Source organism: Pteropus alecto, unplaced genomic scaffold (genome assembly GCF_000325575.1).
Source record: "Pteropus alecto unplaced genomic scaffold, ASM32557v1 scaffold164, whole genome shotgun sequence".
Classification (NCBI taxonomy): Eukaryota; Metazoa; Chordata; class Mammalia; order Chiroptera; family Pteropodidae; genus Pteropus; species Pteropus alecto.
Window position 1 is genome coordinate 22,314,260 of NW_006439568.1, and position 15,460 is coordinate 22,329,719.

Below are 15,460 nucleotides of genomic sequence, written 5' to 3' on the forward strand. Positions count from 1 at the left end.
GGCATTGTGGTCGGCTGAACCTTTCAATATTGCCCATGCTCAGTAAGAACCATTTTCCATTTGCTTCATTCTTGGTTCTATAAGTTGCTGTTTCTGTAGAAGTTCCACTTTCCACTACTCGGTAGCTAAGTTTTTTTTAAGTGGCCCTGACATAGAATTCAAACTCATTTGATTACAAGAAATGCTAATACTCAAAATATAAATTAAGTGTGTATGTGCCTTTCATGACAGTGGGAATGTAAAATGGACTTTCCCAGTTCCTATGGGAGACAATGACAGTTCATTTTAAAAAGATAAATGCAACGTGAGGACTGCTTATGCTTCCATGATTGCTCTCCAAATACTCCTTTCCTACTTAGCTAGATTTTATCTGCCGCCCTCCCCCCAACTTTTTAAAAGGGTATTTATTATAAGAAGGGTAGAAAAAGAAAAAAATGTGAGAGGCAGTCCCTATAGTAAAGGACTATCAACAATCGACAGTACAAACTACATTTGGAAAAATCCTGAAATGTGATTTGGCACCAGATGTCTCAAAATCTGTATATTTGACATTAACATAGAAGATGATTAAAAGAATTCCTTAAACCTGCAATGTATAGGAAGTTTTGTTAGTATTGATTTGAACCCCTCTTTACTTTAAGATTTAAAAAAAAATGCTTATGTTTTGAAAAACTCAGAAAATAAGCAGAAGTTTTCGGGCAAATATATATCTAGTTATTTAAAAGATTAGTGTAGCCCTAATAAGAATCTGGTGAGACAAAACAATGAATTTTGGTTAAACAAATAAAATACATCTTTTTAGTTTGGGAATATTAATCAAGTATTTCAAAAACATTCATACCCTTTGCTCGGGTAATTAAATGTTATAGCAAATTATATTGGGGACAGACTCAGAAATTTGGATGTCTATTTATGCACAAAGATATTTACTAAGAATTTATTATAGTGACAAATTGGAAATATCTAAAAATCCATCAACAAAAGAATGTCTAAGTGTTTCAATATACCATATGGTACATGATTATGCAACCATTAAAAGAAAATTTTAGGAATTTTAGATAACATGAGGAGATGAGTATTATATAATGTTAAGTGAAAAAAAAAAAAACCAAGTTGAAAAACCATTATTAAAATCAGACCTCAAGTTAGTTAAAAAATTTTTGCATAGAATAAAGAATAGAGAAAATACACCAAAGTAATAATAGTATTTATCTTTGGGTGGTAGAATTATGGGTAATTTCAATTTTCCTTAATTAGATTTTCTGTGTTTTCAGAGATATTTTTCTAATAGTAACATAAAAATAACAGTGAATTAATATTTGTTGGGTGCTTTCTTTTACAAAAGGTATATAAAACATGGAAAGGTTAAGAAATTTGCCGAAGATCACACAGCAATAAATACTAGTCCTTCTGGAAATTCTTTACAATCAGAAAGAAAAGATAGGTAATATGTTGTGAGAATTTTTAAAAGATGTATTTTTTTTGACTTATGGTGTACTATTGCAATGTGCAATATCTGCTTAGGAATATTGTAAATATTAGTTCATCCCTGAAATTTAATATCAGTCCTTGAAAACATTTAATATCCATGCAAGAATGAAGTGCTATTTGGTAACACAAAACAAGTCCAACTGGTGTTACTCATGCCTAGAAATATGTCTTCATTGTAACTAAAGTTTATTGGGTTACGATAGTGGGCCAAGCGTGTTGTAAGCACTTTACACATACAAACTCATTTAATTCGCACATTAACTTTATGAGGAAGACACCATTACTATCCCCGTATTACAGATGAGGAAAGTGAGTCACAGATGCTAAACAACTTGCTGAAGATCATACAACTACTAAGGACACTACAGCCAGCTGCCTATGATCTTAACCATCAGGATATACATGAAAATCGTTTCTTCATGGGCGGGCCCTGCCATTCCACTAACTGTAAATTTTCTAGCAACCACATGCAACAGAGTTGAACGAACTGGGAAAGGTTAGATGAGAGCTATAGTTGTCAAAGTGTGGCCCCTGGACCAGCATCAGCATGACCTGAGAACTTGTTAGAGATACAAATGATCACATCACATCCAAGACCTACTGAATCTGGTACTGTGGGGATGGGACCCAGAAATCTACATTTTAACAAACCATCCAGAGATTCTGATATACTCTTAAGTTTGAGAACCACTAGCCTAGAGAGAAGGAAACTAAGGGAAGACATTCTAGCTTCTCTCATGTTTTGAAGGGCTGTAACACAGAGGGAGAGGTAACCTGTGGTTTGGAAAACGTGTAGAATTTGGATTAAGAGAGGACATTCAGGTAAGTAGTATGGCAGAAACGAGGTGTTGTGTGATTGTTGTGTGCACCTCACAAAATCTGAGGAATAGTAAAAACTGGCTGAATGGTGACAGATTTTGGCTCAAAATTAGGAAAGAACTTCATGAATAGCTGGAAGTAACCCACAATGGAAAGGGCTGCTGTGTGAGGGAATGAGGCTCTCATCATCTGGAGTATTTAAACAGATGCTGAATGACCATTTCTCAGGCACACTGGTGAATGAGAAGGCGGATAAGGCACTCTTGAAAGACTGAGTGACAGAATCAGAAAACCAGTGTGTTTTAATTAGGCCATTATTTGTTGAGAGCATATCCATGTAAGAGAGTTCTGAGGGCAGATAGGAAGGAGTCAGTGACACTTGTGTTTATGACTTTCCAGCTTAAAGCTCACACTAGTTAGGCTGGTTCCCTCATGAATCTTTGAGTGAGATCCTGAATCTCTGACTCATATTTATCTTTTTGTTTCTGCCATACTACTTACCTGAATGTCCTCTCTTAATCCAAATTCTACACGTTTTCCAAAGCTCAGTTCAAGTCACATCTTCTTAGTGAAACTTCTAAATTCTCTTCACACTTACCATTAGTTGTATTACATTGTTGGGTTTATATAAATTTGCAATAAGAGCAAATATTGTTTCACATACTAAGTGTCTTTCATTTTACCCAGTTCAACTGTAGGCAATCCACGAACACTCAGGTCAGCTGACTGGAAGGCTCTTCCATGCTTCTGTTCTGAGACTCCTCTGCTATCACTCTTGTTTCACCTCTGTTGCTCACAATGACGAGAACATGAAATCCAATTGCCCAATCAGATGTGGACCAAGAATGTATATGGCACAGGTTCTACTGTCCACCTCACCAACTGCTTCCTGCCTGCCCCCGGCATAGGGCAGTGAGTAGCCCCTGCTGTCTGATACAGAAACCACTTCCCTCTTCCAGGGACTGAGTGCTGTTTCTACCATGTCCTCAGTTCACATGAGCTCTGGAGAGACTGTTACCATTCAGATGCAGATGTATATGTTAAAACTCTTATGACAAATCCAGTTATTATGTGTGCAGTGAAGCCAGTTTTCAGATTTTAATACTTCCTTTTTTCTTTCTACTTTGTCATATGCTCCGCGCTTGAAAAACATCTTTTGAAAACCACATTTTCACATCTTAAGAACACAAAAAAAGTGTCAGATACTTTTTTTTCCCTTTGCAGTCTTAGAACTTCAAAAACAGCCAAAAGGAAGTTTTATAAAATACGTAAAAATATGTGCTGAGAGCTGAGGTTTTATATGCCAAGAGTTAGACTGCGGTGAATTTTTACTGCAGTTAATATTAACTCCTAGAGAAAGGAAGCTTGCTGGAGACCCAGGCCCACTCGGTCATGGAGAGCATCACAACACTTTATTGCAGATTATTCTTCTGTGTAGAAGAACCAACTCCTGGTTATCCACTATTGGACTATCCAGAGTCCCCAGCACCCTTTGCTTCTTTTTCTTCTCAGTAAAGGCCTTTTGGCCATTTCACAGCTCATTAGCACCTCCACCAGAAGGTAGGTGGTGACAGGGAGAAGAGGTGAAACTAAAATTAGTAAATTTTACTGCTCGTTAGCAGCTCTTGTAAAAGATGTGGGACAAAGGGTCTGAAGCCATCACCATCATCATCAGGATCATCAACAAGCGCTTATTAAGTGCTCACGTGCATGGCTGTAGTAGGTATAACTAGGCAGACCACTGTGATTCTTTTTTATTATTGATTATTTTAATTTCTTTAAGTTTCCCTTCCATTAATCACATTAAGTAATTAGGAGCCGTCTGGATCATAAACACAAAAGGACTTACCTGTTTTTGCACTCCACTGAGTTGTTGAACCTTGATGATGAGTGAAGCAGTTCGACCCTTGTACTGAATAGTTCTGATAAAAGTCCCAGCATGGTCCACACTGATGGGCTCTGACCAACGCCAATTGCCCCAACCTTCAATACAGATGTGCAACAGCTGGAGGGAAAAACAATAATCGTCATAATGCCAAAAGTGCCAACAAAAATCTAGTCCTAAAATGAAAGTCTCCTTGCTGGAAAACCTTCCTATTTATAATATTTAGCATCTGTTTTCTTTATAACCTGCATTATTCATCCACTTCCAGCTTATTCAACCAGGCTAAGAATAGCAAATATGCCACATAGAGTCAATGTGGTTTTCCAGATCACATTTTAAACCTTCTTAGAAGTAACTGTCGTATCAAATGGTAAAAAGCCTGTTGAACATTTGAGAAAAGATCATTTTATTCATCCAGAGGACAAGAAGGTTGAAATCTGAGATCAAACAACCTTGGTCTTGGCTGACAGTTCATTCTTTCTTATGGCTAGACAGTAATTAAAGCTAACTTTGGTTTGTGGTATTATTTTTGAACCTAAATTGCCATTCTTTATTTTTTCTTTTGATAGAGAATAAAACAGCAATTTGAAGATGCAGTCCATTTAATGTACTCTCCTTATGAGGTCACATATATCAAATTAGAAATACTTTCAACATTTTGAATGTATGAAAAAATGTCTGTTCTATTTTTTCTAGTGTGTATCTACTGTAACTTTTATCAAGTGAGTCTCCTAATTCACACTCACATAACTTCATATATTATTGCCACTTTTGGTAATATTTAGATTACTTTAATGGTCATCCAATATTTTCTATTTCCATTCCGACCACCAGTTAGCTGCAACTAAGAAAATCAGTTTAACGAATAAGTATTCCAAAACAACATAGTAATTACTATTTCTTCAGGATACAATTTAAAAGAAAACAAACGATGTTCTATATGATTACTGAGTGTAAGGAAATACAACTGACATTTTAGGAAAAACACTTATATGACACACAAACAATATTTTTCTTCATATCATATATGATTTTTAAAGAGAGCTAACCAAAGGCTAACAGCATAAAACATTTTCCCAATTAACAGAATAAAATTTTGAAAACATTCTATGCAAGCTATCATAATCAGTCCTTAAAATAAACACATTAAGGATTTACATGGGACTTGCCATAATAATAAATGTCTTTTGATGAAAAAAATATTTTTTAGTTTTAGCATTAGGAGGAGCCCTCATAAAGTGCTTAAATTAAAAATTTCCCAAGGTCATTGGTCATCACAGTATAATTTTTGGTGGAAAATTAAGGGAGGGCTTTTATGTATCTATATAGCTTAATAAAACATTTTTTAAAATCTCCTAACTCATCTCCCTACTTTTAATATGGCCCCACTCCAGTTCTTCCCCCAAACAACCACCACTGATCCTGAGAAATCAAAAGGCTACCATACAGATGACTTCTCAAAAAGAAGGCTAACAGTTGAAAACACAACACAACACAATACAACACAACACAACACAAGTAGCAGCAATGGGCAAATCCCTTCAGGGAAAATTTGGTCTTATATATACTCTTAGTTACCGAAAAAAAGAAAAATAGTGGTGTTTGGAACCACTTCAGTTTTTTTTTTGTAGCAGCAATGGGGAATAAAGCTCAGGGCACATGCAGAACTAAAAGGAACAAGAAAGCCGTTTTCTTTGGAGAGACTAGTAGCTGGAAATGACAAAAAAATAATAAGGCAAGGTACATAAAGTCAGGCTCAGCTATATTTTCCAGAAAATGCCATAGCATCTAAAGAAAATTTTAATCTACATAATGTGATTTTAATTGAAGAATGTTCACATTTGCATATGAGCTCAGTTTTAGGTAGCTGCTCACTCTGTGTACACAACTTTTAATGACTGAATGTCACCAAGGAATATGCTGTCAGGTTTCACTTGGCAGCATTTATTCTCAAAATGTTGGTACAGATATTTTCTTTGAATTACAAAAATTCTGACATATTTAGATTTAGTTCACACAGAAAAGCTAAGTGGGAGAAGAACATAACTCTTTTCTCTACATGCATCACTGGCAGAATATTTGTAATGTTTGGTCTACTGTTAAAAAGCATCTAAATATCACTGGCAATTAGATGTATATAATTTATTAGGAAAGGAATTACATTTCTAAGGGAGGAATGTAAAATGAATTCAGGAGCTCAGCTTACTTTAGTCCTCTGTGCTATGGTGAAACTGATTTGGGTAATAGGTAGCAGTGCTCAGATACTCACTGACATCAAGTGAAGGTGGGAAGTTCTGTTCTTGTTGGGGGACTGACTGACAATGTCACCGCTACAGGTTCTGAAAAGTCTCCATTTCATAATAAATACTCATACATTTACTTTTATTTCTATGCCAAAAGAAGTATAAAATCAGGCATAAAAAATTGAAATTTGTGTTAGACTACTTGATCCTAATGAGATTTCTTTCTATCATTCATCCAATACATTTTTATTACTCAGGTACTATAAGGAAGGTGATATGCTAGTCCCTATGCAGGAAATAGAAGGAAGAGCTCAAGGAATTTAAGATCTTATAGGGAAAATAAGGCATGTGTAAACAGCAAGAGGCATTAGAAGAGGTACAAAATGATAAAGGAGTGTAGCGAAGGGAGGGTTTGTTCTAGGCTGATGTGATTAGAAGAGCTTCTTGAAGCAATTGAGTAGGATTTCAACTAGCAAAGATGACCCATTCATTTCTGGGCCAAAGGGACAATCTGGGACCTGCAAGTCAGAAGAGATAGATGCTTGGGGCAAAGTTAATAGCCTCGACTGGTTGGAGAAAAGGGAGCATGAAAAAAGGAGTGAGGGATAAGGTCAGACAAACAGATCTAGGTCGTGGCTAGCACTGCGTTAGTAAGCTAAGGAATTGGTGCTTTACTCAGGAGTTAGTGGGTAGCCTTGTGTACAGGTGAGCAATGTGTTGAAAGGATGGCAAGAGAGGACTGTGGAGGCAGGAAGGCAATTGCAATAGTCAGGATGAGAGGCAATGTAGGCCAGAAACATGGGAGGGAGGAAGCAGTGGGCTTAGCAAAAAAAATCACTCTCTCTTTTGCCTGGAGTCCAAGGTATCTTTATGTTCTCTTATCATTTTGGAAATTTTCTTGCTCCTCTTTTCTATCAAATTTCCCTTACTGACTCACTTCCTCCACCGATCTTTTCTATTCAGGCTTTTTATTCTCTTTGGCCTACTTTAGCTAGTGTCTAATATTTTCCACTGGGAAAAAAAAAATCAAATAGGAAGCACTCTTGTTTGTACTTTTCAATGGAAAGTGAAACTAAGCAATAAGACAGGTTGTACAGTGGCCACACTCGTTGCAAGGTCCCAAGGGGCTATATTTTCTTTTATTTCCAGCAGACGCCCCCCCTCGCCCCGCCCCTGCCCCGCCGGCCCCAGGTCCCGCAGTGCTATGCTGGCAACTAGACTAAATTTGTAGTTTTTCCCCTGAAGACCTCAAATGGGAGTATATACAGCTTTCTACTCATTTTTTTTTTCAATACAAATAAAACTTAAAACGGAATTACTGATCAGGGGACTGGGGACCAGCTCTCAGGACCACCCACAGACATGTCCGAAGGGAGAATTCCTGTATTGATAGATTACAGAGGACAGAACAACAAGATAAAATCTATAAAATCTAGGAAAACAGGGTACACCAAAGAAAGAGAAAGAGAAAGGAGATAGTTAAGAAAAAATTTTAAATTATATCTAAAATATAAATGAAGAGACTAGATATTTTTCTGTGAACTTTATTTCACTATTCATTTAAAAACTGTTAGAGATTATTTCTACCTAATAATCTAATCAAAAATTAAAACTTGTCTTCAGCTTCACTTGCATTTTTTTGCATTTTATAGTAATTTACTACATAGTAATATGTAATGTTCTAAAAAGAAACTGAAAATCTAAAGAACTTCGAAAGTGTTCCCAATCCACTGTATTCTCTGTAGAAATTTTAGAAGGTCTAAAAAGTTAACATGCAATCCAGGTGAAATAAACTACTGAATATATGTATATTAATATATATTAAGAGTTAGGCACCATATTTATTTTTTAAGTTTCGATCTTATCATTATATCCTAAGAGCTTAGTGCATAGTACTGAATAAATAAATAAATCAGGATTATTGAAAAATAACCCAAAGTAGATATTCAAACATTTTAGTGGTGATACGTGCACCAAAAAAATTCATAAAATGAATATCAAATCAAAATATTTAGAAACGATTCCTATTCTGAATGATCTTCAACACAGGAGATCTGCTTTAGGTGGATAACGATGCTAGATTAAACTAAAAATCAATGTAATCCCTCAGATCCATAACTCAAAGATTGCAATATTGATGTTAAAGCATAAAGTAGATCCTATATTAGGTGAGCATCATGAGTAAAAAGTAAGTTAAAATATTTTTAAAAATCTTGTCTATCTAAAATAATATCTGGAAAGCTACTGATCAAATGAAACAGATTAAAGTTAAATTGCTTTTTTAGAATGCATAAATAAAACTGATAGTATATTTTACACCAATAAATTAATATAAATATAAAACAAATATGTTGCTCATTATTGTTTTTCCAAGGCAGTTGAATTTCAGAATATTCAGAGTATTTGAAATAATGCTTAGAACCAAGTATAAAAATTTCTAGGTAATGGCTAATGGTTGGTGTCACCCTGACTCAATACTAGAGCTCTTAGGACCCTATATATCCGTTTACATTTATAGAACAAAATCTCACACCTAAAAGAATGATAAAGTGGAAAGAAATCAAACAGAATTATTTCCTAGTGGACAGCTTGGACTCTTCGATGCACTGTATTTTGGAAGAAAGGAGGAAGAAAGAAAGCTTTCCAAATCAGTCTTTCAGGGGGAGATAGAATGGAAGCTTCACTGTCACTACAAATGTGTAGTTTACTCTTCCACAAAATGTGAGGGCTTGTGGGTTTTCCCTCAAGACTGTTTGAATTCATGGAAGGCCACAAATACTGTGCAATCAGCATTAAACAACTTCTTACAAAAGAAGGAAATCTGGGATACTAAAAAATGTTGATTAGAATGAAAATTGTCGCTGGAGGGTAATCCTTGTATCAAAAATCTTAGTTTCAGATACACACTGACTCATCAATTCTACATAGGAATTTATCTTAAGGTAAAAATTATAGATATGTGCAGATTTATCTAGATGTACGTTTATTCCAGCAGTTTTGATAAATTTGGCATCACTAGGAAATTGGTCAATAAAATATAGTAAAATCAATAACAGCTATAATTTATTAGACACATACCATGTGCCAAGCACTGGGCTAACTGCTTTTAATATATTTTCTTATTTATTCCTTAAAACAATCTTACAAGGTGGATACTTTCGTTTCCCTTTATAGATGAAAAACCAGAGTTAGAAAAGGCTGAATGACCTGCCCAGGGCCACAGTGCTGGGGAAGGCAAGGTCTAAGATGTGAACTGAGGTGTGCTTACTCAGAGCCTCTATGCTTAACTGTACTTCTACTGTAGAATCCTTTCAAGCCATTGAAAAAAAATCATAGCATAAAAAAAAAATGTTAATATTAGTTAGCAATGGATTAATTAAAAATGAGCACATTATCAAGATATGTTTAGTATACCTTTCATTTTTGTAAAATGAACGAAAAGTATATATGCTTATCCCTAAGAGAGAAAATGGCTAGAAATACGCCAGAATGCTAACAGTGGTTATCCTGGGGTTGTGGGGTTTTGTGTTTTAAATTTCCTGTGTGTGTGTGTGTGTGTGTGTGTGTGTGTGTGTGTGTGTGTGTGTGTGTGTGTGTGTGTTGTGTGCTTTTATGTAATCTCCCAATTTTATACTATAAATATGTATTATTTTGCAATCAGATAAAAATTAATGTTATTAAAGTGAAAAATGTCTAATAGAAGAAAGCATACAGAACCTGCATTTCAAGTAAAAAGGAAGTATACATTTCTATTTTAAATACTCAGATTCAGCCTCTTGCATGAAGTCTCCCCATATGTCCTAGTTAGTGTCATGGCTTTTCCATTTGCAGTGTTGGCGCTTTGCTAACAGGGTGACATGATCCTCAGGTTCCTCTCTGTAGCCGCCACAGCTCCTTGAACAGGGTCTGGTTTGCTATATTACTTATTCACATGATTCTTGGAGCAGTTTAATTTAATTATTTGAGCTTTTTTCCCCCTATGGCAATATTTTTTTTCCAATTTAGCAAAAATTTTTAGGCTCTACATCTATTAAATATTTACCATAAGCCAACTAACTATATTACACATTTTGAACATAGAGATAAGTGAGACACACTACTTGCACTGAAAACTCTCACAACATAGTAGGAGAAACAGATATTTAATAAGAAAAATTATATTGCAAAATTTTATGAGAGGAAGGATAAAACTGTTGTAGGACTCCAGGGGTATTCTACTTGGGAAAATTAAAAGATTGACCAGAGGACATATTTTTGTTACCTAAAGAAATAATATGAAAAAAACATACTGAAATAGTGTAAAAGATACACAGGACTGTTATTTCTGATAAATAAAAGCAGGCAACAGCCTAACTTTTAGTGGTTCTTTCTATATAAAATTAATGTCTACAAAGCACGCTGACTGCATTACAAACAAAGACAGGCCATAAAAATAGTGAGCTATGTCTTCAGACCATTTGTGTAAACAACTTTTTGTCATATTCTTGTCAATATATTTGGAAAATTAACTTTATATTATGAACTCATTGGCTTACATTCCTCTAATAGCTTTGACCAAAATCCAAAAGGAACCACTGAATTTTGATCTTAGAAAGGAAAGAGTCACAATGGGATAAAAATCATTGTTTTATAAGGTCAGATCTTACTCTTGGGCAGCCAAAAGGCATGTGTGTAGATTCTTGGGGATAAGGAATGGTGAGAGTCAAGGAGAGGACCTGCTGGAAAGAGAGTGGTACAGAAAGGGAGATTCAAGAGGCAGTGAACTCTTAGGCCAATAACTGCCATTTCTCCTCAGAGCATAAACCATCAGAGGTTTAAGCATTAAAGATATTGAAACAAAGTAACTAACAGTTGTTGGGCTGTTTGAAATAATGCTATTCACTATCTCCCTGGTATATATGTATGTATGAATGTGTTCATATTCAGAGATAGTAGCTCCCAGGACACAGCAGATTCTAGCAGCATCCCACTGTATTTTATGAATGGTCATCACAAGACAAACATTACAGATGAAGATCAAGAGTCAGGAAAAACAAACAACAAAAACAGTAGTTGTGAATGAAGGAAATTTTGCCAATTCAGGATACCAGAGAAGCGTGAGAGGATGTGAGAGAAGCTTTCACCTCTGTATAGTTGAGAAATATTAGGAAATGTCACCTAGAAATATTAGGAAATGTCACCTAGAAAGTGAGAAATGAAATAAGAATTGAGTTAATCATCCTGCCCTGTAGCCAAAGATATGAGACTAAAAATCTCATCATTCCTCGGCTGATAATACAGTATAACCAATGGTAATCCACTTAATTATAATCATTAATAAACAGCAAAAATGACATGAAAATAAGCCAGAGACCTATGAAAAAATGCTGTAGAGCAAAGGAAAGAGAATGTTATCCTAAGAAAATGAGGTGAAAAAGAGACTAGTAATTGTAAGAGCCCTGTTGTAGAATTTAGGGAAAAAATATCAGGAAAGTTTTGAGTTTTCTCTCAAGTATGGAAAAATACATGATTCCTATAAAACTATAGAAAAATATTGAGGGGAAAAGCAATCTGGTATAAATAAAAAAGAGTCTGAGATCTAAAAGATCACTAAATAATATAAAAAAGGAATTAGATAAGAAATAAATACAAGGAAACTACAAATGTATTTGCAGAATAACGATCTACACTGACGGGACTAGAGCAAGTATGAAAACTACTACAGAAAAACCTTGAAAAAACCTTTACAATTATGCAGAGCAAAAAGACAGAGATGAAGAAATATGAGAGAAAATGTCATAGGTATGAAAGAGAAACACCACACATGTAATTAATATAAAAAAGAAATAATGCTATTAATATCTAATGTTTTCATAGCTTTGAAACTACATTGTGTCATTTCACTGAATAGTTATGATAAATCATTTTAATTTCTATAGGTAAATAGGATGTCAAATGTCACATATTTCTAGCAAGCATTAAGGTTTAATTAATATTTCAACATATCTATAATCAAGTCATAGACTTGATTAATAAATAGATATTTATTTTTCATAAATGAGTATAAAGAGAAATTTAAATTCAAGAATTTATTTTTGGATTTTCACTGTTCAGGTATTAGTCTGTTCAATCTTTGGCTGAAATTTACATACTTAGAGAAAAATAAATTAAAAAAGAAGCAAGAGTAGGGTGCAAAAGTGGCACTTTTGACTTATGCATTATAAAACAATGACATGCTCAATGAGTATTCTTTGCTAAAAATTATCTAAATTTAAATTATCTAAATTAGGAAGAAATAATTTACATCAAAATTTTTTTTGCAAAATGAACAAATTTTCTCATATATTAAAAATACAATTTTTTACATAAATGTTTTTGGAATCTACTCATCATGAAATCAGATATAAATGCATACAGTAAGAAAAGCATAAAATGATATACAGGCTTGTTGTAAGGAGGTCATTTCATTCACATGTCTATCGTTTTCATGTTTCTAAAGGGTGTGGGTTTCCCTATATTTAAATGATACATGACTGAAAAAACATGAGCTGTGATACTAATAGCTGCCTTATGTCCAGAACTGTGGTACAGTCTTTGAGACTGTTTGCCCTTGATACTACCACAAACGGGTGAAAAGTGCAAATTCAGAGAGATCTGAAATGCGTATGTGTGTGTGTGTGTGTGTGTGTGTGTACAGAAGAGGATGGTGTTTCTATAAAATATGATATAATTCACATTTTCTTTTTAAATAATTAAATAAAATAAATAAAAAATTTTAATTGCTTAACTGAGTTGAACTATCAGATAGAAGATTCTGGTGCTGTGTAGACACACTTTCTCGACAGAATGATAGTCAAAGGCCGTCATGCTTTGGTTGGACCCAACTCTTCAGTAGAAGAGATAAGAGTACATTGGATGAAATAATAAAGAACAATCTAGGTGAGCCGAGAAATGGAAGCCAATAATATAAGAACCTGGAGATATCATGTGATAATCATTCAGATTTGGATAAACATTTTGAATTTGTGAGCCAAAATGCCAGGTTTTGTTTGTTTGAAACTCAATTTTGACTAAATACAAATGTAAACAATAGAGACACCTAACCAAAATTTGAATAATAACTTTCTTTTCAGTGTTTCTCAAATTAACATTAGTCATTCAGCAAAATTTAGTTTAATGTAAAGTAGAAGACTTTAGGACATGCCAACACATGTCCTAAGAAAAGATCAAGTACTTTTGTGCAATCTTTATTTTAGGTCATCATGGCTATTTAGACAAATGTAATTGTTATCCCTAAATTTTAATTAGCAAAGGAAAAAAAACAAAAGTCAACAGATGGATATAAAAGAGATCCAAAATTTTTAGTTATTTATTTTCATGTAACTAAACTGCCCTGCCATACTAAGAAAACATTTTTATAAAGGTTAAATAAAGAGTTTCATGGCAACTGCTGCTTCTTAGTGCCTGTGTAACAAGAAACATGAGCCAGCCAAAGTTGTGCAAGTTGGTTTTCTTTCCCAGTACGGGAATGTGGTATCTCAGACCTTGTCCTAACTCATTTTATCCCCAAGTGTAAGTCAATCAAGAAAAATATGAACTAATGCCTGAAGGGAAGTCCCGGACTCCAAAAGTATGGATTATTTCACATTTATCTTAAAATCTGTTCTCAGAGTTCTTAAAATTCACTAACTTGGCAAGTCAGGAATTATCATGAGAAATGAAATAATTTCATAACTATGAAGTCATCCAACATTCCATGCATCTGACACTCATTGGGCTTGGCCATGTCTTGGGCATTATCCTGACCTTTAGATAATAAGCTCTTCAATATCCTGTTCAGTATGGAAATAATTAAAATGTGCCACAGTATAATAGGTATGCCATTGTCTTTAATAGAGTTAATGCTTTTGTTACACAGACTTGTGGTAATAGGTTATGATTAAAGACAATCACATTATGTTCGCTGAAATCTTTATAACACTCTTAATCAGTATTTCCTATTACTTAAAAATGGCAAAATACCATGCTTTAATGGTCCAGCTGCATTCCCTTTCTCTAAGCACTGTGTATTAAAATTCACATTTAAAAATAGTTCCGTAAAGGACCTTTATGTTTAGACATCAAGAATTCACATTAGCAGAGCGCTGGCTTGTGAAAAGCCTTTGAGTGTCTTGTAAAAAGCTTAAGAAATCTTCAGTACATTTTTCTCCAAAGCTATATTTCAATATCTAAAATTTATTGCCAGAAGAGGGACAGAGAGACCATTAGAAGCACCAGAAGTCATTCCTCTGGGTGCTTCGCAGCTGAAATAACCCCCCGTCATTCCCTTTCATGCAGGCTTGTAGAAAACTCCAGAAATCAGCCCTGTGACTGGATAAAGTGCCCTATCTTTGCCATTTCTTGTGAAAGACTTTACAAGTCTTAATGAGGTCGTACTGCAAACCATTTTTACAAAGAAACTGAAATATACAGGAAAAAGGAAATTCAATCCTAAACTTCTGCCTCTCATTTAAGTAAAGTAAATGTATTTCCCAATTTACAGTGAAGAAATCCCAAATATGCTTTGTCCCCTAGATACTTGATGACACAAACTGTTAGGGCCCCATTTACTTCTACTGGTGACTTCACAAGGTACTGTAAGCTTCCTCGAATCTTAGTTTTATGAAACTAAAAATATTTTAAGAGAGAAAGGTGAAGGAACTGGGTCGACAGTCTAGTACGCTGCTGTTTCAATTACTGCTTAAAACTGAAATAAAAAGGCAGGCGATGGTGACTGGCCAGGGGACCCTGGGTACTCAAATGGAGTTAGTGTTTACAGAATATTTTGGATTAAAAACCTTGCCAGATGGTCCCAAGAAGTGTTTACCTCACTGTTGAGTTCAGCTATCTTAATGTCAGCAACAATAAGAAGCTTGTTACTGCCACTGGGGAGCAAAGGCACACACTCTCTCCTCCCCAAATGGAGCTGCTTGCTGAAGACAGCTGTGCCCTACACAATAATAAAGGTGACACTGTGGGTTTCTGGGAATTTATTTCCATGATT

At 34.7% G+C, this 15,460-nt stretch overlaps 1 protein-coding gene across 1 annotated transcript in view; it reads right to left on the minus strand.

The window, feature by feature from the left end:
- VPS13B (vacuolar protein sorting 13 homolog B) overlaps positions 1-15,460 on the minus strand; it is a gene marked incomplete at its 3' end in the record, with an annotated part of 647,903 nt that overhangs the window by 12,807 nt on the left and 619,636 nt on the right. The window contains exon 44 of the mRNA XM_025050073.1: positions 4,160-4,315. Coding sequence (XP_024905841.1) covers positions 4,160-4,315 — 156 coding nt within the window. The remainder of the gene's footprint in view (positions 1-4,159; positions 4,316-15,460) is intronic.